The 27,358-nt window shown below is 42.1% G+C and overlaps 1 protein-coding gene across 1 annotated transcript in view; it reads right to left on the reverse strand.

Moving 5' to 3' along the window:
• Positions 1-3,052: 3,052 nt before the first annotated feature.
• Positions 3,053-27,358, reverse strand: part of Myo3a (myosin IIIA) — a 138,481-nt gene continuing 114,175 nt past the window's right edge. Inside the window, exons 28-33 of the mRNA XM_048367605.1 lie at positions 24,930-25,830; positions 23,948-24,092; positions 10,947-11,053; positions 9,071-9,111; positions 7,610-7,753; positions 3,053-3,189 (exon numbers count right to left, since the gene is read on the reverse strand). Of these exons, the coding sequence (XP_048223562.1) occupies positions 3,066-3,189; positions 7,610-7,753; positions 9,071-9,111; positions 10,947-11,053; positions 23,948-24,092; positions 24,930-25,830 (1,462 nt within the window). The 3' untranslated portion in view covers positions 3,053-3,065. The remainder of the gene's footprint in view (positions 3,190-7,609; positions 7,754-9,070; positions 9,112-10,946; positions 11,054-23,947; positions 24,093-24,929; positions 25,831-27,358) is intronic.

Genomic DNA, 27,358 nt, shown 5'->3' on the forward strand with positions numbered 1-27,358 from the left:
GGAGGGGGGGGGGTGTGGGGGGGGGTGGGGGGAGCAGCCGGAGCCCCCAGGGTGGACGGCCGAGGGGAGGGGGAGGGCCCGCGTCCTTCGGTGACCTTGAACCACAGAGGCGTGGCGGGGCCGGCTGCTCGCGAGCGATTCGGAGCGACACGCGCGCGTGCCAGGCGCCCGTGGGCTTCCCAACCCGAGGGGGGAAGGCAGGCAGCGCCTTCTGCCGCCCGGCACCTCTCCTTTCGGGGGGTGGGGGGGCCCTCAAACCAATGACTTCCTGCCCTCGAGGGGAACCTGCACTCTAGGGAGGGGTCCTGGGCGAGGCCCCCGCATCCATGCGCGTGATCTTCTCATTCCACGCACACCTCACAGCTGGGCTGGAAGAGGGAGGGAGGGAGGGAGGGAGGGAGGGGGGACCCGCCTCTAGCGCTGGGCGAGAGCTCCGGTCCCTCTCGACCTTCCCAACCAGTCTCGAAATCCGTTGCAAATCCAACACCCCGGGATCCCCCAGTCTGGGCTACTCCACGGCGGAAGGGGCACGGGGGTCCCCGAAGTGAAGGTGGTGGGGGGCGCCCAGGCCGCAGCCCGGTAACCGGGACGGGTGATTCCCCTACCGATTCACCCCACCAAGCTTGGCCTCTTCCGACGTGTGCGCAGCGACCTCCGCTGGAGTGACGGGGTCTCGGGGTGGGGTACTAGCGGGGTGCAGGGGCCGGGCTGCAGCCCCTCCTGTCTTACGGTCTCCCTGGCTCCCGGTTCTGTGTCCAAACCCAAAGCTTGCCAACGTTTCTCCTCAGGCTGGACTTGCACCGCCTCTGCACTACGGTTGGTGTGGGAAACACAAAGGTCCTTTAAAACAAACCCTCACACGCACACTTCCACACACGCATGCACACACATACCCTCCCCCCCCCAAATAGATCAGAATAAGGACATAGAAACTCCTCATCCCCAACACGCAAGTTTAACTGATTTGTGTGTGACTTAAATCCCACGGCTCCACAGTCATTTCAACCAGGCGGTAGGATTTATGTTAAAAAAAAAAATTAGACACACTCCACTTCAGATGTGGACTAAGGACGAAGGTCTCGTTTGTCATTCCTTAAACCTCTCTGTCCCTAGAGAGCAATTTGCTTTTTAAAAAAAGGAAAAAGGCTTTCATTTAGTAAAATAGCCCTATTTCTTCCCCCTCCCCACCTCCTAGTTGAGCCTAACAAAAGAGTGCCTGAGGTAATAATTACCGTCATTAGTTCACAAAAGAGGCAGCTAGGGACTGGGGGGGGGGCAGAGCTGGGGGGGGAGGGGGGGAGCTCTCACTGGTACTTTCTGGAATTAGGGGAGAATGGTAGACTCCCCCCCCCCCAAACACTTTTCTACTTTCCTTGGATGACCTATTTCTAGTCGAGGGATTGTGTTGCTGGCCCAACCAAAGAAAAATATCTGGTTCCAGTGTTTTCCCCGGTGTCTTTTCAGGGTTTCAATGTGGAGGGTCAGAGAAACAAGGCAGGGATGGAAAGGGAGAAAGACAAAGAAAACAAAAATACCACAACCGTTAGCCAAACACAGTCCATTTTCCAGTTTCACCAGATGGGGGGGGGGGGTGTTGGGGAGTGGGGAGTTGCCTCTCCACCAAGTGTGGGAAGAGCCAGGAGCGGGGGTTTCCCGTGTCCCAGGGCCACGTGGCAAGTCAGGACTGAAGGGTGAGTGCGGGGGAGACCTTCCCGGCACTGCACCTGCTGCGGGTGGACCTGTAGGTTGGGGTGCCCCAGGGGAGCCACCTCTGGGAATAGATACTTCCGTCCCTACCTACCCCCAGCTAAGTGCCCCGCAGAGCTGGTTTGGTTGGTGTCTGGCCCGGTCTGGCTACTCTTGGGGTCCACAAAGCCAGGGTGACCCACCCCTTCAGCTCCAAGCCTAACGAAGGGGGGGGGGGCACTCATCCCCAGAAAGCGCGCAGGCGGCCTGCGGCTTAGATCTGCTCTCGCTGGGCTTTGCCCTGGAACCAGATCTCAAGTTGTAAAACGAAGAGATGAAACCAAGGTTACTCATCCTCTGCCTCTCTTGCTCCTAGTTGATGTCTCCCAGAATCTTCTGTCTCAGGACCCTGTACAAGGGCAGAAAGTGCCCGCTGTCAGGACAGGCTCTGTCCTGGCCAGGTCTTTCTGTGGATTCAGCCGTAGGTGGAATCACTTCTTCACGCCCTCTCCAGGCTGAGAAGACTTGGAGAATGTCCTCCACACAAGCCAGGGCTGTTCCCCAAAACGGCTTAGCCATGTTTGCAAAAGGTGCAGTCAGCTGTCCCAGGCACAAAACCCTCGACCCTCCTTCCAGTGCCTTCTCTCTTCATCTGAACACACTCAAATTCAGAGCAGCTGATGGAAAAGCTGACATTTCTGTTCAGGGCCAGAATTTTTCTAAGCGGGAGGGCAGTAGGCATGCGGTGCATCGGGGGTTTGGAGATTTCGTTGGGGGGCAAGCTCGGGCATCTCAATTTAGGTGACCCTAGGTTTGAGGTGTCTGGAGGGACTGGGGTTCACCGAATGGAGACAGCCCGTGACTCAATGGAACCTCAGCTCAGCCAAAGGGGACCCAGCAGACCGCCATTGCAAACCGTGGGCTTTATAGGGTGCTTCCTTTATTAAGCAATCTTAATAACCAAGGGAAGGGCAAGTTCAAGTTAGAGATGAAGTTGATCTTGGACTTTCTTCCCCACTCTGCTTTGTTCTGGAAGATTCCACCCTCTCTGGGGTGGATGGTGGATCTGGGTAAGCTGTTTGCCAGAGAGAAGAAATCTTCGGTGCCACCCAGAGTGAGCAAGTAGAGAAAGAGGGAAAACAGCTCGGCACAGCGGAGTCCACAAAAGCAGCCTCCCACAAACGAACCGAGTTATCCATCAGCCCACCAGGGGACCCCGAGGGCCAGCCAGTGAAAGGCCAGCGCGGCTGTCTGTGGGGAGAGAAGTCTTTCAGAACACCCAAGGCTGGTTCTAGCATTTAAGGAGCAAAAGCAGGCTCAGTCAAGGGCTTTTTCCCCCCTTTTTCTTTTTTTGCCTAAAGGGGGCCGCTCGGGCTGGGCTACAGCTTCTGCACCAGGCGCTGGCGCCGGGAGGTTTTGCGCAGGAGCCTCCGGTAGTCGTAGGGGTTGGCATCTGGCCCGCGGGGCTCCCGGTCCTCCAGGTCGGTGTCCGCGGCCCTGCACCTGCAAGCGAGACCCAGAGCCCGGGGTTAAGTCCGCCAGCGCCCCCAGCGCATTCCGCCCACCCCACGGAGGCCGGTGCCTCCGGCTCCCCCGTTCCACCAACCACAGGCATGTAAGAAAGGTATAATCAACATGTATCCGCGATGATTCTCAGCAAGTTTTCAAAATGGTAACGTTGCATGAGAGATAAAAAACAGATAAAAAATCAGAAGGTGGAGAGCAGAAAGGCAAGCCTCCTTTAGATAGAAATGATCACAAACAATAAAACAAATATTGATTTTGTTACCTCAATATTTTCCTCATCACCTCCAGATGCCTAAACAGGCACTCCTATTTCCTTTCCCCTCATAACTGTTCAAATGTTTCTTTAAAGACACTACCCTAAATTGAAGAGACCATTGATTTCCATTAGTATGCAGACAGATGTGTTGGGGGTGGGGGTGGGGGGGAGAAGAGTCATTTCAGGACAATAGATCAACTAGTGGAAAAGCACCAAGGCTACAGAGTAGGGATTGTGTTCAAAGACCAGCAAGGGGGTCATTTGTAGCTTGAATAAACAAGGGGGTGGGGGGAACAGGGGATCAGAGCAGGAGGGTAAGTGCTGGGGCTAACTTTGTGCTTTGAGGTCATGACAAAGCTGTGATGTTAACTTAAACAAAAACATTGAGGGCCTCTTAGTGGAGAAAAGACTCATCAAAGGATTTCTCTGCACACAGGGAAGGAGGGAGGCCTGTTAAAAGATACTGCAACAGTCCAAGCAAGACTGCTGGTGGTAGGGACCAAGCTTGAGGAGGAAGTGAGGATTGTCTAGGATTTGGCCATAGCTGGAAAGGAGGTCCACAACATTGGTCTAGATAATGAATTTTTGTACATGACCCCCCAAAGTACAGACAACAAAGGCAAACATGAGCAAATGGGATTATATTGAATTTAAAAGCTTCAGGACAGAAACCAAACAGTGAACAGGTAACCCAAGAAATGGTAAGAAATATCGAAAATGTACAAGAACCCCAACAATTCAATATCAAATGAAACAATAGCTTTTTTAAAAAATATATATATAGGGAAAGGACTCCAAAAGATGCTTCTAAAAAGAAGGCATACAAATGGCCAATGGGCACATGAAAAAACATTATTATTAATCATTAGGGAAATGCAAATTAAAAGCCTGATGAGGCCCGAGCTTACACTGGTTACAGTGACTGTTAAGAAAAAGTCATAAGACACTAAGCGTTGGTGAGGATACGGAAAGAAGGGAACCCTTGCTCACAGTCGCTGGGAATGTAAATTAGTGCAGCCATTGTGGAAAACAATATGTAAGTTAAAAAAAATTAAAAATAGAAATTCTGTATGATCAAAAACTCTCCTTACTTGGTGAAATTTGAAAACAATATTTCAAAGAGGCACCCACGTTTATTGAAGCATTATTTATATCACCTAAGATGTTGAATGCACTAGACACTGTGTTGAAAATGAACTGCACAACTTGTGGGGGAGGAGGGCCAGGAGAGAAAAAACTGGGAGAAAAGGAGGGAAGAGGTGACATTGTTCAAAAAGACATTCACTGGGCTGGGGATATAGCCTAGTGGCAAGAGTGCCTGCCTCGGATACACGAGGCCCTAGGTTCGATTCCCCAGCACCACATATACAGAAAACGGCCAGAAGCGGCGCTGTGGCTCAAGTGGCAGAGTGCTAGCCTTGAGCTGGAAGAAGCCAGGGACAGTGCTCAGGCCCTGAGTCCAAGGCCCAGGACTGGCCAAAAAAAAAAAAACAAACAAAAAGACATTCACTCATTACCTGACGTACGTAACCATTACCTCTCTGTACATCATCTTTACAATAAAAGCTCAAATAAAATAAAGACGTGGAATAAACCAATGTGTTTATCAGTGGGTGAACAGATTAAGAAAAAAAGCATGGCTTCTAAACACAATGACATACTACTTTTTTTTGAAAGGGAAATCTTGTCATTTTTGACAATATAAATGAGTCTGGAAGACACTATGCCAAGTGAAATAAATCTGTTGGTGTAGTTGTGAGTACAAATATACAATATATTCATATATACAAACATTCTTCTACAATGGCATCATCTAATCTTAAATTTCTCTGAACTCTCCTTCTCTTTTGTTTTTGTTTCCTATTTTTCCAATCTAGGATCTTATCAAGGTTCAAGCATGACGTTTGACTGATTTGTCTTCATAAATCTTCCTTAGTTTAGAACAAAATCTCTTCCTGGGGTTTCCTTTTAACTTTTGTTATATCCAAGTGTTTTCCTTCTAGCACCAATCCCCTTGGATGTGAGGAACCACACTTTATACACTCTTGTATTCACTCATTCCTTAAATCCTTATCACAGGGCTCGCCATAAAATGGCAATACTGGGCTGGGGATATGGCCTAGTGGCAAGAGCGCTTGCCTCGTATACATGAGGCCCTGGGTTCGATTCCCCAGCACCACATATACAGAAAATGGCCAGAAGGGGCGCTGTGGCTCAAGCAGCAGAGTGCTAGCCTTGAGCAAAAAGAAGCCAAGGACAGTGCTCAGGCCCTGAGTCCAAGACCCAGGACTGGCCAAAAAAAACAACAAACAAACATAAAATGGCAATACTAAGACAGGCACCAATGGCTCATGCCTGTAATCCTTACTTACGAGGATGAGATCTGAGGATCCTGGTTCAAAGCTGGCCTGGGCAGGAAAGTCTATGAGACTCTTATCTCCAGTTAATCAGCAGAATAAATAAATAAATAGCCTGATGTGGGGCTGTGGCTCAAGTGGTAGAGTTCTACCCTTGAGCAAAAATGTTAAGGAACAGTACCTAGTCCCAGAGTTCAATCCCTAGCACTGGCACAATAAACTAACAAACAAATAAATTACCAGTATTGAATCATGGCTAAAGTCATTGGCTCTAAACTCATAAAGTTTCATGTTTAAGTTTCCTGGCTCCATTACTTATTGTTTAGATGCAGTCATTAAACTTTGGAGACGCAGCCATTAAACTTTACACACTGCCTCAAAAGGTTGCTGCGAGGATTAAATGAGATAGCAGTTGCATGCCTAGAACAAGCCAGTACTCAGTACTAGCTGCTAGCACTTTGATTCTACACACACACATGCACACACACACACACACACCTCTCTCTCTCTCTCTCTCTCACACACACACACGGACAACAGGTGGGTTTTCAGGGCTGTTGTTCTTTTAAAGCAGATGTGTGTCTATCTTGGCAGGGAGAAGAGGACACTGCATCTGAGACAGTGTTGGCTAAAATGCGAAGCAGCTTGCCAGTGAAGAATAATTGATTTCAGGTTCCTATCTTAAGAGGTGAGCTTGGACAAGTCATTTCATCTTTTGGGTGCCTGGGCTCTCCTATCTGGAGCTTGTGGTAAGACCAGGGCCCCATTTAGGCTCCAATATGTTACAGTTTTTGATTCTAAGATGGAAGAACACATCTTTTTGGAAACAAGGGGTGGAAGTCATAGCTCAAGGAGATTCTAGAAAAGCAAATAAAGATGATAGTAGCCACTATGATTGATAGATGCCTCACTTTTATCATTTCATTTAACCTCTTCAATAATATAATGAAGCAGTTATCAGCAAATCCTGTTGTGGATGTTGAATTCGGAGCTTAAAGATGTTAGAGACGATGAGCTAGGGCTCTCAAATACAAAGTAGCCTAATTCAGGGTTCAAATCTAAGACTCTAGGATGAAAACCTCTGCCCTCAACAATCGCATCACAGTGTAAAAGAGATGGATGAAGAGGCCGCTCTAGGCTGATGAAGGGGGAGTCTGGGTACTCAAGGCTGACAGGATGTTAGCTGGGGGTTTTGCACAAAGAATTGTCAACTTCCTGTCATTGCTCCCATTGTTCATATACCTATTCTTATTATTAGCTCAAAACTTCATAAAGAATATTTGGAGGAAAGAAAAAAATTTCCCTAAAGCAGTAAATAAAGTGCAAAAGCAACCTATCATAAAGGTGGCGACAAGGTGAAAACTCAAATCTCTAAATACGTATTTTTTTCTATGAAGCTTTTCTAAAATTATTTTGGCATCTGGTACCCCTGATTCTGAAATTATGAGCATTAATTAAGAATCCAATAAATGATTAAAATTCATTGGTTAGAACTTAACATAGGTTTTAGATGTATATTTCTAGGACAACTAACTTATCATCTAAACAAATATTTGCAAATGGGGGTGCTATTAATAATTATACTGAGAAAGTAGATAGAAACTGTATTTTGCTGAAGAAACTGAAATGATTTTACTTTTGAAAGTTTAATATTTTTGAAACGTTAGATGCACCAATTAGTAAAAATGCTTTGCCCTTAGTCCACACATGAAGTGAAATTGTTTCAAAATAAAAATTTGAGAATAAAGTTGAACATTCTGTGCTTTCAAGTTACCATTCCTACCTCTCATTAGCCTGGAAGCACTGGTTCTGGAGTTCTTCCTCTGGTTTTTGTGCTCTTAAAGTAGAGTCAGAATTCTTTTGTCCAGAATGGTTGGGCAAAAGTTCCCTATAATAGAAATCTTCCAAATCTAATAATTTTCCCTCACTGTAAATGAACACATAAATATATCATAGAGTTAGTTTAATTTTCAACTCAGTCAGTTTATAGATATGCTTTCTTCTTTTTAAAATACTTACCATGACTAACACATACCTACCAATGGAATAAGTCTTGAGATGTGCAAAGGCCTCCTCCTATCCTTGGGCCTTTAGCAGGTTGGTTTCTGTGTTAAATTTTAATATCCACACAGAACAATGCACACAAAAGTGTGTCCTTGGATCCACTTGGGCCAAGGCTAGTTCTGTGGTGCTCAGCATGAGTAGCCCCATGACAGGAGATAAACAGGTATCTTTGGAACTCCACTGCTTATAGGGAAATATGTCTCAAGTGGAAGATTTATATATGGACTTATATAATGTATATATGGACTTGGATAATTTATATATAGACATCCAGGACACGATTGATTCATTAACAGGAAACTGTGTTTGTGCATTTTTCTATTAAGAATTTTTGTGTTCTTAAGATGCTGGTAGCGCATGCCTGTAATCCTAGCTACTTGGGAAGCTGAGATCGGAGGATCATAGTTCAGTGCCAGCCTGGGCAGGAATGTCAGTAAGATTCTAATCTCCAATTAACTACCAAGGAGCCAGAAGTGGTGCTGTGGCTCAAGTGGTAGAACCTTAGCCTTGACTTTAAAAGCTAAGGGATAGCAGGTCCTAAGCCCCAATACCAGAACAACAACAACAACAATAATAACAACAGCAAGAAACCCCCCAAACTCCAAAAAATAAAGACAAAAAGAACCTCTGTGTTCTTAATGGGAAGCAGCATCTTTTTGCTCTGAGCCATATCAGAAGTTAATTGATGTGACTTTTGATTATAACACTGGTATAATATCAAAATGGCAAAGTATTAATAGACTGAAATCTTAAATGGAAAGAAACTACATGTGACACACTGTAGGAAACACAAATCTTGCTGTTACAAGTCTATAAAAATCATAAGGCATCAGATTTAAAGCCATGTGTTGAAAGACAAAAAGCAAGTAGTTGTTCAGGCAAAGAAAGTACATGGATACAGTCATCTTCAAATCACCTAATTAAAACCAACCAATGGTTTTAATCAAACTATACTGAGATATATAACTCCTTCTAAATATATTAGAGTTCTTAGTTTTGGCTCAGTATATTTCCAAAAAATAAACTTCTGAATTACATCGAAGAAGCCACACATTTACCATATAAATATGTAAGAGCCCATTAGTTTCCAAATATGATTTTTTAGTTCTAATTTGAACATAGGGATTCATAGTTTTGCTTGAATTAGGTGACATTTTTGAAATCTAGAAATATCAATTACCTGTTCTTCCTTGGTCTTCGCTTTTCCTCTTGGATTGACTTCTAAAGAGGGTAGAAGAATTAAAAATATCTAATATGTAGCAACAAAATGAAATCACAATACAGTAATCCATAACACTGAGATCTTGATGGCAGATGAGGAGGGGAGGAAAGAGGGAGGAATCAGAATAAGTAGTTACTACTTTGTAAAATAGTTGGCAATTCACAAAGGACCATGTAGTATAGAATTCTATACAGAATGTTGCATCCAGAAGTGGCAAAGTTGAGACCTAAAGGAGATCAGTGACTGTGTAGGGTTTGGGGAAGGGTACAGAAGGTAGAATGACTGCTAATGGGTAGGGCTTCGTATGAGGTAATGAAAATGTGGCAAAATTGTCTGGGTTGATGGTTGTTCCAAAAGCCTTTTTGTTGTATGTTTGAACTGTCTAACTTACATGACATGTGACTTATATTGCTAACAAAGCTGTGTGACTGTGTGTACTCACGTGGAGAAATCTCAATACGTATGCTCATGTAGAACATGTGAAGATGTCAGGAAGTTTGATATTTGAGTTTGGAGATTAAAATCTATACCAGACACAAAGACTTCAAGATCAGTAGTAACTGAGGTCCTGAGAGCTGATGGGATTATCCAAAGGAAATGAAAGAGACAGAGACTGAACGATGGTAAAACCAAGAGGGAGGGGAACTTCTGGGAAAATTCAAGAAAGAACTTCCTGGGAAAATTCAAGAAAGAAGAGAAAGGTCCACATAAGCTTGGCTAACTGGGAAGTTAAGTGCAGGCTTCATTTTCTGCCGACAAATTATCTGGATTCCAATACATTCTCTGCGGATGTGCTAAAGCATTGCAATATTGGAGTACTAGGAGTGGAGAGGACTTGAGAGCCCGAGAGAAAGATGCTCACTGGCAGTTACAAGCCGTAACTTGATAAATAGTCCTAGATCCAACAAAGCTCTTGGAAGGAATCTTAACTTTATGCTTCCCTCTACAGGAAGAAATAAACAGGATCAAAGGTATGGTTTAGTGAAATTTCTAGGGTAGGCTGAGAAAGATGCGACTAGAAGCAGTTCCATGGGGCCTGAAGTAGTACCGGTGAGAAATCATGATGGTCTGAGATAGGAGGGTTGCTCCCAGCTGAGAAGGAAGAGGAACTGGAGGGAGCTGTTCCATGTAGAAGTGCTAGTGTAGAGAAAGCAATGTAGGTATCAAGAAGACTTCCATGCTCTTGGTTCAGGAAACCAAGTGGGTGATAGAAGCATCCGTGGTGATCAGAAACAGGAGAGGAAGAGCAGCCTAGCAAGATGATGCCCATGAGTTCTTCTGCTGCATACTGGTGTGGAGCCAGCAGCCTCAATAAAATGAACAAGTCTTCCATGTGGGCTGATACATACTAACCTGTATTACAAAATCCTAAGAGATGTGACGTGGATGTAACATTAAAGACTATTGTAGGATTTGACACCACAATGAATGTGACCAGGTCTCATTCTAGTTCAGTAAGAGTCTACTTTTCCTTTCCTTCCCTTTCTTCTAGTTTCACCATAATCCACCCCTTTATGTTAGTGTCCCTTTCTGTAAGGTTCCGCCATGATGGACTTCCCTTTCTGGGTGGATATTTGCATATAGGCTCAGAGAAAGCTGCTGGGAGGATGTGTTGGGTACGTGGCCACAGGACAGGCCTGCATCACTACGGAGAGGGCTGGAGGACAGTGAAGAATGCAGACACTCATCTGGGGGAAGAGCCAGCAAAGAAGGAAGTAAGAGGTGTCTCTGTTTGGCCAGGCCTTTGTCTGTGGCAGCGTAACGTAGCCATGGCTTCTACACTGGCCTTCAGAGGATACCATGCCTCTCAGCGGCCCCTGAGCGAGTCACTTACGTGCAGTAGATAATAGTATGTGGAGTCTTCAGCATTATTTAATGTTTTAGGTTTCCGGGGTCGTCTTGGAGGTCTTAATAGTTTTGGTTCTTTTCCTTTAGAGATATCTATAAGAAAAGTGATCACACACAAGTATTTGATTCCAAACACAGCAATCATGCAATGTATGCATACAAATGCATAAAATGTCCCAGCTAAAGCTGGGACAAAGACAAAATTGTATTTGATCACTAAACAACCTTTATCAGAGTCTTTGCCACAAGTTTTCCTCCAGTTGTCTTTGGTCCTGGGACTTTGGGTATTAAGAGAGAGAAGAGACAAGGAAGAAAAGAAGCTTCACAGTGTGGTCATGTGAATCAGGATACAGTGGTTCAAAGAATGCAGGAAGAGAGGAATCAAAACGAATAGAAAAACATTAAATCACACAGGTGATCTTCACTTTAAAGTACCATCTCACGTGCTAGGGATCAAATGATGGTACGTCTGATTTTAGATGCCCATTCGTTCATCAAAATTTAGATCTTCAACTCAAACCATTAGAATTTTCAGATTTGGCCAGGCACTGGTGGTTCATTCCTATAATACTAACTACTGAAATCTGAGGATCATGGTTCAAAGGCAGCCCAGGCAGGAAAGTCTATGAAATTTGTATCTCCAATTAACCACCAGACAACTGGAAGTGGCAATGTGGCTCTAAGTGGGATAGCATAAGCCTTGAGTAAAAGAGCTCAGGAACAGTGCCAAGACCCTGAGTGCAAGCCCCATGACCAAAAGAACTCCCAACAAAAACAAAAGATGAAAGCCTCAGTAACAGATCACTTGCTCAGCATGCTTGAGGTCCTGGGTTCAAGCCATGTATCCTGTGTTTTTGGTTTTTTTTTTTTTTTAAAATTTTTTTTTTTTGCCAGTCCTGGGGCTTGGACTCAGGGCCTGAGCACTGTCCCTGGCTTCCTTTTGCTCAAGGCTAGCACTCTGCCACTTGAGCCACAGCGCCACTTCTGGCCATTTTCTGTATATGTGGTGCTGGGGAATCGAACCCAGGGCCTCATGTATATGAGGCAGGCACTCTTGCCACTAGGCCATATCCCCAGCCCGTATCCTGTGTTTTTTGAGTGAAACCTTTTTATTTATTGAAAATGTTTTTTTTTTTTTTTTTTTTTGGCCAGTCCTGGGCCTTGGGACTCAGGGCCTGAGCACCTTCCCTGGCTTCTTCCCGCTCAAGGCTAGCACTCTGCCACCTGAGCCACAGCGCCCCTTCTGGCCGTTTTCCATATATGTGGTGCTGGGGAATAGAACCTAGAGCTTCATGTGTAGGAGGCAAGCACTCTTGCCACTAGGCCATATTCCCAGTCCTATTGTAAATGTTTTTAATGACAGTGAAGTCAAGTCATCTGTTAAACTTGAGGAAATTCATCATGGGCAAATGAAAATTTTAATTTCCTTTTCCTTTTTGTTTGGGTGTGTGTAGCAGTACTGGGGTTTGAACTCTGGGTCTGGGCACTGTTACTTAGCTTTTTTGCTCTAGTTTGGCACTCTCCTTCTTGCACCATTCCTCTACTTCTGGCTTTTTGCTAGTAATTGGAGGCAAGACTCTCACAGACTTTTCTTACCTGGGGTGGTTTTGAGCTGCAGCCTCATCCTTCTGAGTAGCTAGCATTGCAGATGTGAGCCACTGACTGGAACCTAGCAAAAGTTATAATTTTTCTCCAGACACATGAGCAAAGATTAAGAAGAACGATAGCATGTTTGGAGAAGATGCCAGAACAAGTGTATTATCACAAATTGTGGAAGGAAATGGGAGGATTTTAGGAAAGCAAGTTATCCAAACCACAAATATCTTTCAATTCAATAACCCTACCATTCCGTGAATATTTACTTCACAATATCAAAATCCCAGAATAAGAGAATATTTTCAGACTGTTTGCTGCAATATTTTTCATAGTGGCAAAAACTAAGATAAATGGAGAAAAATAGAGAAAAGGTTATATAATTACTGCAATCCCCAAAATGAAATATTATGTATCCATTAAGAATAGTGAATAGTAACGTATATCCTACAAAATTAAGAAAAGGGTGGAAAGGGGGCGTTAGAAGGGATGAGTGAGAATGTGGAAAGGGGTGATATTGACTAAGATGCATTATATTCATAAGTTGCTTTGTTGAATGGCAACTGCTTTGTGCAACCACTCAAAGATAATAAATAGAACAATGAATTGTAACTATACTAGTTGATGTACAGAGATTTTTTTTGGCCAAAGTACTGAGAAAAGAGAGTTGCTTAAATTAAAAGTGTTGCTTAAATTTCTAGTATTTCCCCACTTACTTAAGACAAAGATAAATCTCTATGCATTGTATGGACATAAGTGCACATATATACACTTGTAAAAATTAGGAGTGGGCAGGCACTGGTAATTTAACACCTATAGTCCTACCTACTCAGGAGGCTGAGATCTGAGGATGTGGATTTGAAGCGGATTTCCAGCCCAGGCAGGAAAGTCTGTGAGATATTTATCGCTAATTAACCAGCTTTGAGTAAAAACGCTGAGACAGCATCCAGGTCCTGAGTTCGAGCCCCAAGACCAGCACACACACACACACACACACACACACACACACACACACACACACACACTTAAAGAAATAGAAGTGAGGGCTGGGAATATGGCCTCGTGGCAAAAGTGCTTGCCTTGCATACATGAAGCGCTAGGTTCGATTCCCCAACACCACATATCTAGAAAACGGCCAGAAGGGGCGCTGTGGCTCAGGTGGTAGAGTGCTAGCCTTGAGCAAAAAGAAGCCAGGGACAGTGCTCAGGCCCTGAGTCCAAGGCCCAGGACTGGCAAAAAAAAAAAAAAAATGAAAGCCCAGATTTGGGTTTTCTTTTCTTTCTGTATAAACATTTGCCTTAAAAAATTATCTTTAACTACATTTCATTTTCCCTTCCCTTTCTTGTGAATGTCTTTTTTAAACTATAAAAGTTTCCTGGAGGGGAAGAACAATTAGGATACAAGGAGCAACAGATGGAAGGAAGGGGCGGTGGGGAAGGGGAAGAGAAATGGAAAAAAGTGCACTAAAATTGTAGAAAACATAAAATCTTTATAAATGTGCATGTGGATATGTGTGAATTATAGGGCTGAAAAAATAAAAATGCATTGACTTCTCAGACTTTCTAGTTAGTTTCTATGTCTGTAAGAATTTGCGTGTTAATTTATTGACTTTGTTCTTCAAAAGAATAATCTAAAACAGAGGGTACTCACTGAAGATATTGCTCTGCAAGATGAACAGCCAGGAAATAAACACTGTTGACGGATGCCTTCCCCAGTATCTGATTGCTCTGCTAAAATTTTCTTGGACTGTTTTGGTTTATGATTTTTTTTTTCAGAGCAAATTTCCCCCAAGTTTATCAGCACCCAAATATTCAGAGAGCTCTGTAATGGCTCTCTAAATTTTTGTGCCTTTGGGGAGAGTACAAACCCTGTCTACTAATCATCCTAACCCCTTAATTACAAAAGTGACATAAACATTTATAATCACAAATTATCAGCAGCCTATCAATGTTGGCACTAGCAAATTAGGTTTGTGGCAATTCTGTGTGATATGCATGATAAATATTAGCTTGCAAAAGTTATAGCCAGGAGGTAAGACGTTTATTTATATTGTAGTTCTGGTAATAATTTCCTAAAGTGTTTTGATTTATCAGAAATATATCTTTTATGATAATAAGTTGACAAACAGCTCAACATTTTGCATTCAGAGAAAAAAAGATTAAAAACCCATTGCCAGTATTTGCTTTAGAGAATTAAATTTCAGGATTATTCTCCCTTTAATGATAATTATGCTATTTTACTTAAGTATGCATGCTGCTGAGTGTGTTTTGCATAAGTGTCATACGTCGAAACTAGATAGTAGCAGAAGTGAGTTTATGTTGCCATAACTTCTTTCTTGAAGAAATCAACGTTTTAGTCTTTGTAAATTTCCATTTTCTCCCCACAGTTTGTGACCTTCAAGCTTTAAAATGACCTACAGGAATCTGAGAAGGGACAGAATTTCATTATGCATCTTAAAGGCAAACTCACCCCGTCATGGTTGTAACCTGCATTTCTCCCATTCACCTCATGTGCCCTCCAGCCAGGCTAGGAAAGCCAAAGAGACTTGTACACAGGGTCCGAGCAGGTGGAACACACTTCTAAAGTGCCCCTCTTCCGCCTGACATGGCCTCACTCCTCTTGTTCCTAGAGATTGCTACCATTCTCATGGTGGGTCTCTCGATTTTACTACATGGTATCTGTGCTAGGGCCTGAGTTTACTTGCGCTATGTGCTTGTCTTTCTCTGAGTGTCTTTTAGCTTAGCATACCTGACTCAGTCTTCTCTGCCCTCAGTAAGTGGCTACAGCTCTGGCCCTTTTCTGAACTGTACAACACATCATTTTGACTCCTCAAAATCCCCATGCCCCCAGCACTGGCTAAAACCTGGACTTGCCATTTTTTGCTTCTCTCTAACTTAGCACCAAAGCCTTAAAAACAGAGCTTTCAGGTTTTTATTTATACTTTTATGTTTAGGTAACATGCACCCAACTACCTCCCTTTTAGGTTTCTTTTAGTAACATCACAAGAAAAAGCAAAGAAAGCAGTCCTCTTTGTATAGAAAGACTAACAGACATACCTTACAGACAGTCACTGGACTCTTAGACATGGCCACTATTTGCCATCTAATTCTGTCATTTCTGTTGGGTTGAGGTCATTCGTTATAGTTCCCAAATACAGGTCAAAGGTCTTGCCAGGGGGTATGACCACACCTGTACCTTTATCCTTCTTTCCTATAAGTGTGCAATCATCTAAAGAAGGCCCCGCAACGGATTTCCCAGGGGGAGCACACAATGAATGCGTAGTGTGGGCGTGGTCCTCTCTGTGGGAGGCGCTGAGGCCGACGTGCTGAAGGTGTGCTACATCTGTACGTGATATCGCATCACTGCAGGTGCAGTCAAACTACGGAATAACAGGTGTTTATTTGCACAGAGAACAAGGGAATCCCAGTAACGGCACTCAAGGCCCCTACTTACATCTTGGCTAGTTTTCATACTAATATTGACCTTAAAATACCTGAAAAAAATTTGGAAGAAAAACCTGTGGTAAACCTTATTTTTCCTAAAGACAAGAAGGTTAATAAAATGATTTGAAATGTATATTATATAAATAAATCATATCATAGAATATGATATATAGAATAAATGATATGCTATGATATAATGTATAAATACATGTATTATATACCACATATATTATATTATGTAATATAATATATATTATATATATTCAGTACTGAGGATTGAATGCAGGTTGTGCATTTGTTAGGTAAATGTTCTATACTTGAATCACATCTACAGTCTTCACGGTTTAATTAATTCATTAATGGCTGATTTTTGCCCAGCTGGGCTGGCCTCAGATTTTGATTTTCCTCATCTTTTCCTTTGAATAGTTGGGATTAGGGGAATGAGCCCTGGTACTTGGCTCTGGCTCATTTTTGAGATAAGGTCTTACTAACTTTTGACACAACTGGCCTCTTGAATGCAATTCTGTCTGCCTGCCGAGTGCTGAGATTACAGATGTGTTACCACCATGACTGGTACTTTACAGTGATTTATTTCCTGTTCATAGTCATTGTCTTATAGTGGCCTTTAAGAAACACAGAAGAGCACTGTCCAATTATGAACATTTAGATTGCTTTTTTAGGTTTAGGTAACATGCACCATTTAGTGGTTTTCCCCCCCCTTTGCTCTTGCTTTACAACATAGAGATGAGTTTTTGCCTCCTTTCAAGGTGAAGTGAAATAGACTCGTATTTCTGAAAAGTCATTATTCCTCATTAGAGTACAAGCTAGCTTTCGGTGGTATGAGATAGTCTGGCAGCAAAGGTGACATACCTGGAAATGTTACTCATGTTCTCACAAGGGATTATGGAATCTCTGTGCTGGGTTGCATTAATATCATGCAGAATCTTAATTTCACTTGAAAGTGAAGTTACTTGATGTGTGGAGTGAGTATGTTGTACTCAGCTTTTCTAGAATTATTGTCCTGAGCCACCTTTCCTGTGGGAAGACTTAGCTCACTTATTTATAGCCCTCCCTCCCTCCCTCCTTCCATCCTTTCTTTTCTTTTCCTCAAAGATATAAATCTACCACTTGAGCCACAGCTCCACTTCTGACTTTTTGGTGGTTAATTGGAGATAAGAATCTCATGGATTTTTTTTTTTTTTGGCCTGGGCTAGCCTCGAACTTCGATCCTCAGATTTCAATAGCTAGATCTCTCGAGTAGCTAGGATTACAAGTGTGAGCCCCTGGCACCTGGCAATTTATTTACAAGTTTCTGATTCCCACCCTTTGGCCATATTTTATCCTGAGGTTAGATTAGCTAGTAGTTTGGCAAGGTTGTTCTCTAAAATATGAATTGTAAGGACTGTTAATATTTCATCTTTGAAAGTGTCATTACTTATTCATCAATCAGCTCATAATTTTGTTTCTTAACAAGAATATACATTTTCTTCTGCAGCTCTGATTACTTCCTTAGTCTATATTCTCATAAGTGAATCAATGATATCAACTATTTCATTGAGTTTTTAAAGAAAGTGTTGCTATATCACTTTTCAAAATATTGATTATTTATTGTCTATTTTTTCTAAGTTACTACTTAGATAACTGAAAAGTAGTGACCAGTTTTAGTATTTTTATACTTAGTTTTAGTATTTTTCACTTTAATTTAAAAATATGCTTATTTTTCATCTGTGAAAAAATTGACTTATGCCCATTGTTCCAGTGGGAGTGTTAATATTTTTTGAATTTATTTATTTATTTGTTTTAAAATTTAATTTCATTGTCAAGGTGATGTACAGAGGGGTTACAGTTATATACATAAGGTAGTGAGTACAGTTCTTTTTTTTTTTTTTTTTTTTTTTTTTTTTTTTTGGCCAGTCCTGGGCCTTGGACTCAAGGCCTGAGCACTGTCCCTGGCTTCTTCCCACTCAAGGCTAGCACTCTGCCTCTTGAGCCACAGCGCCGCTTCTGGCCGTTTTCTGTATATGTGGTGCTGGGGAATCGAACCTAGGACCTCGTGTATCCGAGGCAGGCACTCTTGCCACTAGGCTATATCCCCAGCCCGTGAGTACAGTTCTTGTCAAACTTGTTAATATTTTTTCTTAGTATTTTTATTCAAGCTAATCTTTTGTACATTCTCCCAAATATTCTAACCAATTTACTTCAACTTTTTAAAGATGACTTTTAAATCTAATAGTGCTTTTTGGTCGTTAATTGGAGATAAGAGTCTCATGGCTTTTTCTCCCTGGTCTGGCTTGTAAGTGTGAACCTCAGATCTCAGCCTCCTGAGTAGCTAGGATTAAAAGCATGAACCAACCAGTGCCAGGCTAATCATGCTTTTATGGTATCTAAGTCATCCAGTTTTTTTCTTCTTATAATTCCTTTTATTACTTCTTACACTTTGTTTTTTTTTTACTAAACAGAGATTGTGGGATATTCAGTTCATAGAACCTGTTGTTTTTCTTAAGTGATTAGTGTATCTGGCAAGTATTCAGTACTTAGCATAAGAACCTATATTATTTGGGAGAGGGAAAGTGGGAGAAAAAGGAGGGAGTGTGTAACAATGCTGGACAAGATATGTCCTCACTACTTTATGCATGCAACTGTAACCCCTCTGTACATGACCTTGACAATATAATTAAATTAAAAATTTTATATTATTATCTTCTTCCCCAAATTTGAGGAAAACTTTAAGCATTATCCATACCTTTATTATTGGTTTCTGATGTATCTTTTTGTATGTTATTATAAATATTCAGGTCATTTTTTGTTGTTGTTAGCCCTGGGTTGTTGGACTCAGCCTGAGCACTGTCCCTGGCTTCTTTTTGCTCAAGGCTAGCACTCTGCCACTTGAGCCACAGTGCCACTTCCGGCTTTTTTTTGGTGCTGAAGAATTGAACCCAGGGCTTCATGTATATAAGGCAAGCACTTTACCACTAGGCCATATTCCCAGCCCCTTCAGGTCAATTTTAAGGCTACTCTGTTCTATGAATCTATGATTTGAAAAGCGGCAGGATGTAAGTTATTATATAATCATTTAGAAATCAAGTAGGGAAAATTTTCTTTTAGAGTTTAATTTTTCTCTTCTATGAAATTTACATATAATCTTTTTTTTTTTTTGGTCAGCTATGGGGCTTGAACTCAGGACCCAGGCTCTGTCCTTGAGCTTTTCATTCAAAGCCAACACTCTACCACTTTGAGCCACAGTGCTACTTCCAGTTTTCTGGTAATTAATTGGAGATAGGAGTCTCATGGACTTTCCTGCCTGGCTGGCTTTGAACTGAGGTCCTCAGATCTCAGCCTCCTAAGTAGCTAGGATTACAGGGGTGAGCTATAGGCACCCAGCTAGAAATAAGCTTTAGGGAGATATCTTTTTAAGTTCCAAAGAAACTTTCATAGAAATTTTCCTAATGCAATTAAAAATTAGTTCTGAGGGGCTGGGAATATGGCCTAGTGGCAAGAGTGCTTGCCTTGTATACATGAAGCCCTGGGTTCGATTCCCCAGCACCACATATATAGAAAATGGCCAGAAGTGGTGCTGTGGCTCAAGTGGCAGAGTGCCAGCCTTGAGTAAAAAGAAGCCAGGGACAGTGCTCAGGCCCTGAGTCCAAGGCCCAGGACTGGTAAAAAAAAAAAAAAAAAAAGTTCTGGAACAGTCATTCTGGTAATACATAATCTTCCCATCCAGACACACAATGTATCATTCCATCACATATACTTTCTTTCTTGTCTCCCTGTGGTTGTCTTGCTTGCTTTATTTCAAGATCATTTTGCTGATATTTCCAATGATGTCTTTTATCACTATAAATTTTATAGAAAAGAATATCTATATATCCTAATTAAATTCCATTGCTACATAAAGTCATTATTATGTTGGTATAGTCTTTTCATTTGTAAAGCAAAATTTACATTGTCTCACAATTCTTTCACAATCCTATCTTTTCCTTTTTTTTTTTTTTTGCCAGTCCTGGGCTTGAACTCAGGGCCTGAGCACTGTCCCTGGCTTCTTTTTGCTCAAGGCTCGCACTCTACCATTTGTGTCACAGCGCCACTTGCGGCTTTTTCTATATATGTGGTGCTGAGGAATAGAACCTAGGGCTTCATGTATACGAGGCAAGCACTCTACCATTAGTCCATATTCCCAGCCCCCCCCCCATCTTTTCCTTTTGAATAACTATGCTTCTCAGAAGCTCTTCTTTGCCATTTTCTTTTGTGAGCTAGAAATTCCCAAATAATATAGAAGTCTTGTTTGTATCCTCTTTATTTTAGCTCTGCTGCTTAGTTAGTGAAACTATTTTATTTAACTACATAGTTAATTTTGAATGAAATGTTTTTGAGAATTATCAAATGGAGGCTGAGGTTCTGCTACTCTCTCCCTTTGAACAACAGTGCACTTGAATTCCTTTGTAAAGCTTGTGATGCCTGCAAGTGTGCAAATAAAACAGTGGGGAAAATCACTAGAGGGCCAGGGACCAGTACTGGGAATTCTTAGTTTAAACACAGACAGGAGAATGGCAAGGGAAGGCTATTTTATAAATAAAATTAGAACTGTGGCTCAAGTGGCAGATCACTAGCCTTGAGTAAAAAAGCTAAGGTATAGTGGACAGGCCCTGAGTTTAAGCCTTAATACTAGTGTACACTTGTGCACACACACACATACACACACACAGAAATCCTTTTGAAACAGACATCGATCATTAACATATATGAATATCACATTCCTATGTTGGGGAGAAATCTCTCCAACAACAGCCTAGTGGTTATCTGTGCATCCCTTTCTTTTTTAAAAAATTATTATTATTTTATTATTATTTATTATTATTATTATTATTTTTGCCAGTCCTGGGCCTTGGACTCAGGGCCTGAGCACCGTCCCTGGCTTCCTTTTGCTCAAAGCTAGCACTCTGCCACTTGAGCCACAGCACCACTTCTAGCCGTTTTCTATATATGTGGTGCTGGGGAGTCAAACCCAGGGCTTCATGTATACGAGGCAAGCTCTCTTGCCACTAGGCCATATCCCCAGCCCCTGTGCATCCCTTTCTATCTGCATCTGTTCTGCTACTTCACTCAGTAAGCAACTGTTAACCAGAACTTCCATGGCTATTTTATAGTACTCTTCTCACTTCTCCCTGAGCACTATCTGTACAATATCCTCTAAAGCCTCTTCCCTTGGCTTCTGAGGCTCTTAGCTCCCAATGTCCCTGCCCACTGGACAGGTTGTCTGTGCGCATCAAACTAGCCTGGCTCTTTTCCTACTTAATATGCTCTGTACTCCACCTGCATAGCTTTCCGCGGAATCTTTCCCTGTATCCAGAGAACTTAAAAAATGGTAGCCAGGTAGCACACTTCCACTTTCTCCACTTCCTTCCTAGGATGCTGCTCCCACTTCCACCTTTCTTTTCCCTCTGTGGAATAGGAGAAGCAGGTAACAGGAGTCCTGTATCCTCTCTCACCTGCACCTCCCTAACCATACTCCCCAAAGAAGCCACCAAGCCAGCCATGAGATCTGCAGCCCCTGTCTCCCCAGCTGCCCTAGCCCTGCCTTCAGGCATAGGTGCTGGAAGCAGCCAATCTAATGGGCCTTTGGGCTCTGATGGTAGATCAAGCTAGAACCAGAGAAAAGGAGAGTAGCCAGGGACTTCCTTGAGTACTTAACAGCCACTGTACATTCTCTCTCTCTCTCAGTCTGTCACACACACACACACACACACACACACACACACACACACACACACGCTGCACCACAGTTTTGGGCTCAAAAACAACTTGGTAGGGTAACTGTTTTTTCATGTCAATCAGTCAAACCACCAAGCTCATCTTAGGATTTTTCTTGCCTCAGAACTTTTGGCAAAAAAGGGAACCCTACTACATTGTTGGTGGGAATGTAAACTGGTTCAGCCACTCTGGAAAGCGGTATGGAGATTCCTCAGAAGGCTAAACATAGAGCTGCCCTATGACCCAGCAGCCCCACTCTTGGGCATCTACCCAAATGACTACAAACAAGAACACACTAAAGCCACCAGCACAACAATGTTCATTGCAGCACAATTTGTCATTGCTAAAATATGAAACCAACCCAGATACCCCTCGGTAGACGAAAGGGTCAGGAAAATATGGTACATATACACAATGGAATTTTATGCCTCTGTCAGAAAGAATGACATTGCCCCATTTGTAAGGAAATGGAAGGACTTGGAAAAAATTATACTAAGTGAAGTGAGCCAGACCCAAAGAAATATGGACTCTATGGTCTCCCTCATAGGGAATAATTAGCACAGGTTTAGGCTAGTCACAGCAGAGGATCACAAGAGCCCAATATCTATACCCTTATGAACACATAAGATGATGCTAAGTGAAATGAACTCCATATTAGGCAAATGAGTGTTATATCACTGTTGTAATTACTTTCAACATGCCATGTGAAACTGTAGCTTTTGTTGTTGTTGTTGTTGTTGTTGTTGATGATCCTCTTGTATTCCCTGCCTATGGTTGTCCCCGTGCTATCACTGAATCACATCTGAGTACCCTGGATATTGTATATACTGGTATTAGAACTAGGGAAGGGAATGGGAATATCAAAATCAAGAGAAAAAGGATAAAAAAAAACAAATGGCTCCCAAAGCAATACTTACAAAACCATTTGGTGTAAAGTAACTGAACAACTCATGGGGGGAGAGGGAAAAGGGGAGGGAGAGGGGGGAAATGAGGGAGGAGGTAACAAGGGAAAGAAAAATGAGGGTGTAAGATATCACAAGAAATGTATTCACTGCCTTATTATGTAACTGTACCCCCTTTGCACAACACCTTGTCAATAAATTTTAATTTAAAAAAAGGAGGCAACAAATTGTACAAGATATGTACCCACTGACTTATGTGTGAAACTGTAACCCCTCTGCACATCACTTAGACAATAAATAAGCAATTATTCAGAAAAAAAAGAAAAAAAAAAAGAAGGTTTTGCAAGGAAGAAACCAGAAGCTGCCTGAGGTCAGCCAGTCTTCCTGCTTTTGCTAAAAGTCATGCATAACAGAAATGGTTTCAGGTATCCCATGACAGTAGAGGAAGAAGAAAACCCGATTCTCCCAGAAGACTCTCCCAGCGGTGAGCAGGGCCTCGCGTGATGGCGCTCTGTGGCAGCCGGTGGGGAGGTGATAAGGCTGCAGAGCGGAAGCATGAGTGGACAAGGTGAGACTCCAGGCCCCCTGGTATCCAAGTGCTGCCTTCAGGGTATAAAAGCAGCAGAGCTTCCCAAGCTGAAGGGGTCGTGGAGACCATCTGGGGATGGTGAGTACCCAGTAGTAATTTTGGAGGCAAATGACTGGGACCTACAGGTTCTATCTGATCTGTCAGTAAAATAGAAGACCTTAGGGCCTTTGCATAGTCCTGGAAACTTGGGAGCAGATACTTACTAAGACTGAATTCCTCCCCAGGTTCAATGGGGACAGATTGTGACTGAGGCTGGCAAGACAATTTAATCATGTTATTTCATGTGTAGCTGGGGTTTGTAAATCTCAACAGAGATTTATCCCTTGCACATTCTATACTCAAGATGACAAATGTTGACTCAAGAAATAGAAATATCTCACATTTGCTTTCTCTTGTTAAGCCCGCATGGTAGTCCCTCTCTACCCTAGCTTTTCTTATTCTCTTCTGAAGTTCTAGTTAAAATGTACAAAAGTGGGAGAGAAGGAAAAAGAAGAAAGCAAGAGGAGAATGATGTCAGAGAAGGTAGGAAATAGGTGGAACATTCTGGAAAATTGTGCTTGTGCTTGTAAGAAATAGAATGAGGACCTTTCCTTCCCAAGATAGAACACAATCATCTCAAATCTGTCACAGAATACAGGTGGTGAACTAATAGACAAAATATTGGGAATTTCCTTCCCATTGAGAAGCTTCTAGATCTACTGACTTTTACCTGAGAGGTCTTGTTGAGAAGAAACCAGTCTATTAATTGGTTTATGGTGATAGATACCCAGATAAAATGGCTTCAGTTGCTGTGATAAAATCATTTCATTCAGATTTTTCTGCAGAATGAAATATTCTTCAGATAACTTTGATATCTAAAAAGAAGGTCATGTGTCAGATTAAAGGAGGAAAAAGAATTCTCAGGGATCTAACTGTAACCCAATCTATTCACTCACTACCTCAGTCTGGTCTGCATTGCAGCCCAGAGCTGCTTCTTTTGCTACAAGACATGTGTCTCCACACCCATAGTCTTTCTCTCCATTTCTCTGAGATGGCTTGGTTTTTCTACTTCTCCTCAGTGTCTAAGCTGCATAGACTGATGAGAACAGGCTGTATTTGAATCCCTGATTTTATTTTATTTATTTAATTTTTGGAATGAGTAACTTTAGGCAGGGAGGAAAAAAAGAATTGCCTATATGCAAAACTCATTATTTTTACATTTGTCCTTTGTGATACTCATTGTCCATAACTATTTATCATCTTGAGACTTTTGTCTTCATTAAATACCCATCTCACTATGGCTACATACCTACTTTTAACATTTTATCACACCTTTTCAACTTAAGTTGTTTGAAGGAGAGAAAAAGTACAGGCTTTAGGGTATTTAAAAAAACCTATTTTTTTTTTTTTAGCAGTAACAAACGATTTCAGAGATATCAGAAACTTTGGCCCCCTATTAATACCAGCATTTTAGTAAGGCATATGAGCTTATTTTGAATATCCTTACTATATGAGATTTAGATCATATTTTATTCTATTATTCTCATAGTGAATTGGTATAAAAGTTCACGGCTCTTTGAATAGCACAAGCCTCCAGATGTGTCTGTTAAACACAGGTAAAACAACCTATCAGTTACTCACTAGCTATCTGTCAAGTTATTGGGTAGTTTCCAGAGATTGGTGCTAGTCAGGAAATTTGCTTGTTTACATACCTGTTTTGAGAAAGTTGCCAGTTCGTGCACTTCCTTCTCTAAAGTTGCTTTTGAGGCTCCATCATTCCTTATGTTGATATTTTGGGGTTCCTCTTGCGTTGTGAAACAGGAATGCTTGTTGGGAATGCTTTTTGTGACTTCTGTTGGTGTTGTAAGAATTTTTTCATTTGGAAAGGGAGGCAACATCCTGTCACTCATCGGTTGCTGCCTTTGCCTGCAACGCCCGGGTTTGCTCTGAATGAACACTGCCGCGTTGTCTTCTTCTTGGGCCTGCATCCCGGATTCAGCCTGCCTCTCCTCTAGCATCCTGTACTGCCGCTGCTCTTCTCGCTGCTGGCTGCACAGCAGTGCATTCTGGGTAACCACAGATGTCTTCTTCTCTCTTCCCTTGCTATCTGCATTGTGAGAAACTGAACTGTGGCTAAGAGCGGGTTCCACAGTTTTTCTCAAAGAAGCGTCTCTCTCAGTGAAACAAAGTGGTGGATAGCGTGGCCTTTCTGATATGCCTTTCCTTTCCAGATATGATGTTTTTGATTCTTTAAAATTCCGTTCTTCTGTGTACCTCTGATAGCAGCTCGGGATCACCGTGTCCTCTTTCTGTCCTTTCCTTATCTTACTGTTCTCTTCCAGATCTTTGATATACTTCTCTTTGGGGCTTACTTCTACCCAAGCATCCCTGACTAGATATAGCTCTTGATTAGCTTCTTCCCCGTACGAGTTATTGATTTTCTTCTGTGTTGGATATCCTTTCTCATTACTCTTAACAGCATGAATGGCTGCCCTTTCAGTCTTGAAGGTAGGAGTCTTCCTTCCAGATAGATTCTCTTTATTGTTTGCAGCTGGAATGATGGGTCCTTTACTAGACACTGCAATTTCTGTTTGCTTCTTCATAAAAGATGTCCTGTGTAAAACATATTATATCTGAATATAGGGCAACAACTAGACTACAGCAGATTACTTCTCTTGGCAGGAGCTTTGTGCTACCTAACGCTGGGAGTAAAGCAAGAGGAACAAAGAATGCTCCAAGGAAAAACTTATCAACTTGTGTTCATTGAGTGCTTGCCAAAATGTTCTCTCTGCTACAACTTGGGATGGCTATGAATATCATGAGATTTCCAGTTCCAACTTGAGACTGAGAAGCTGGCTAACATATGAACAACCATATTTCTACTTAAGGAGGCATCAGAACTCTCCAAATTTAATCTTTTAAAAAACTTGAGATACTATGAAACAATATATGAAAATAGCATAAAGAACCTCAATGGAAGCTGTTGGTTAATTGGGGCTTGAGAGGAGGGGAAAGAGAAACAGATTTTTTTTTTGGAGAGGGGATGCTACTAAGACGGAATGAGGCTAACAAAGGTGGAAATAAGTTCTTGGCAAGTATGAAAATAGAACAGGGGGCTGGGGATATGGCCTAGTGGCAAGAGTGCTTGCCTCGTATACATGAGGCCCTGGGTTCAATTCCCCAGCACCACATATGCAGAAAATGGCCAGAAGTGGCGCTGTGGCTCAAGTGGCAGAGTGCTAGCCTTGAGCAAAAAGAAGCCAGGGACAGTGCCCAGGCCTTGAGTCCAAGGCCCAGGACTGGCAAAAAATAAATAAATAAAAATAAATTAAAAAAATTGAGCAATGAAAGTTCTTGAAACTGTATTAGGAACTAGGGAGGTAGGTAAGGAAGAGGATAGTGGGGATTGATTAGAATACATTGTATCTTGCATGGGAATATCATTATGACATCCAATCCTTCCTGTGTAGCTAACATGATAATAAAAGAAATAGAATACTTTTTTTTCAAAGAAAATATCTATAGTGTTGAGATGTTTGGGGAAATAAATTCCCTTCATATCAGGGTATGTCACCAAGCTTATAGACTATATTTCAATAAGTACTAAGTTTATTCATCATAGGATATATCTTGTAAAATTAAAATTAAAGCCGTGTCCTTGACACAGTCCATGATCATGTAATTTAATACCCTGGCCCAAATTTCACAGTTGCTAGTTTGCCAATATCCTTCCTGTGAATGATTTCTCCTTAACTTGAAGATAAGGAGATGAGATTTGCTCTGTAACCTTTTTTTTCCCTCCCTCCAGATAAGAAGAAAATCCTCGGGAAGGCAGCATAGCCAGGGTGTTTAGGTAGAGTTCCAAAGCCACAACCTGATATTCTAGTGGTGTCTCTTCCTTCTTATTTGGGGGAGGGGGAGGGGACTTTGCCAGCTAGTTCAGCTAGGCCCAGGAGTCACAGGAGAGTTTTGGTCTTTTTACAATCTATTAAGAAGGATTCTTCCTTGAATCAAATTTGGGACTCGATTGTCTTTCCTTTTTCTATTTGAGACTGGTTCTTGCTATATAGCCCAGGCTGGCCTCAAACTCATGACCCTCCTGATTCTGTCTTTTGAGTGCCAGGATCATAAATGACCACCT

Source organism: Perognathus longimembris, chromosome 18, assembly GCF_023159225.1.
Source record: "Perognathus longimembris pacificus isolate PPM17 chromosome 18, ASM2315922v1, whole genome shotgun sequence".
In the NCBI taxonomy this organism is placed as follows: Eukaryota; Metazoa; Chordata; class Mammalia; order Rodentia; family Heteromyidae; genus Perognathus; species Perognathus longimembris.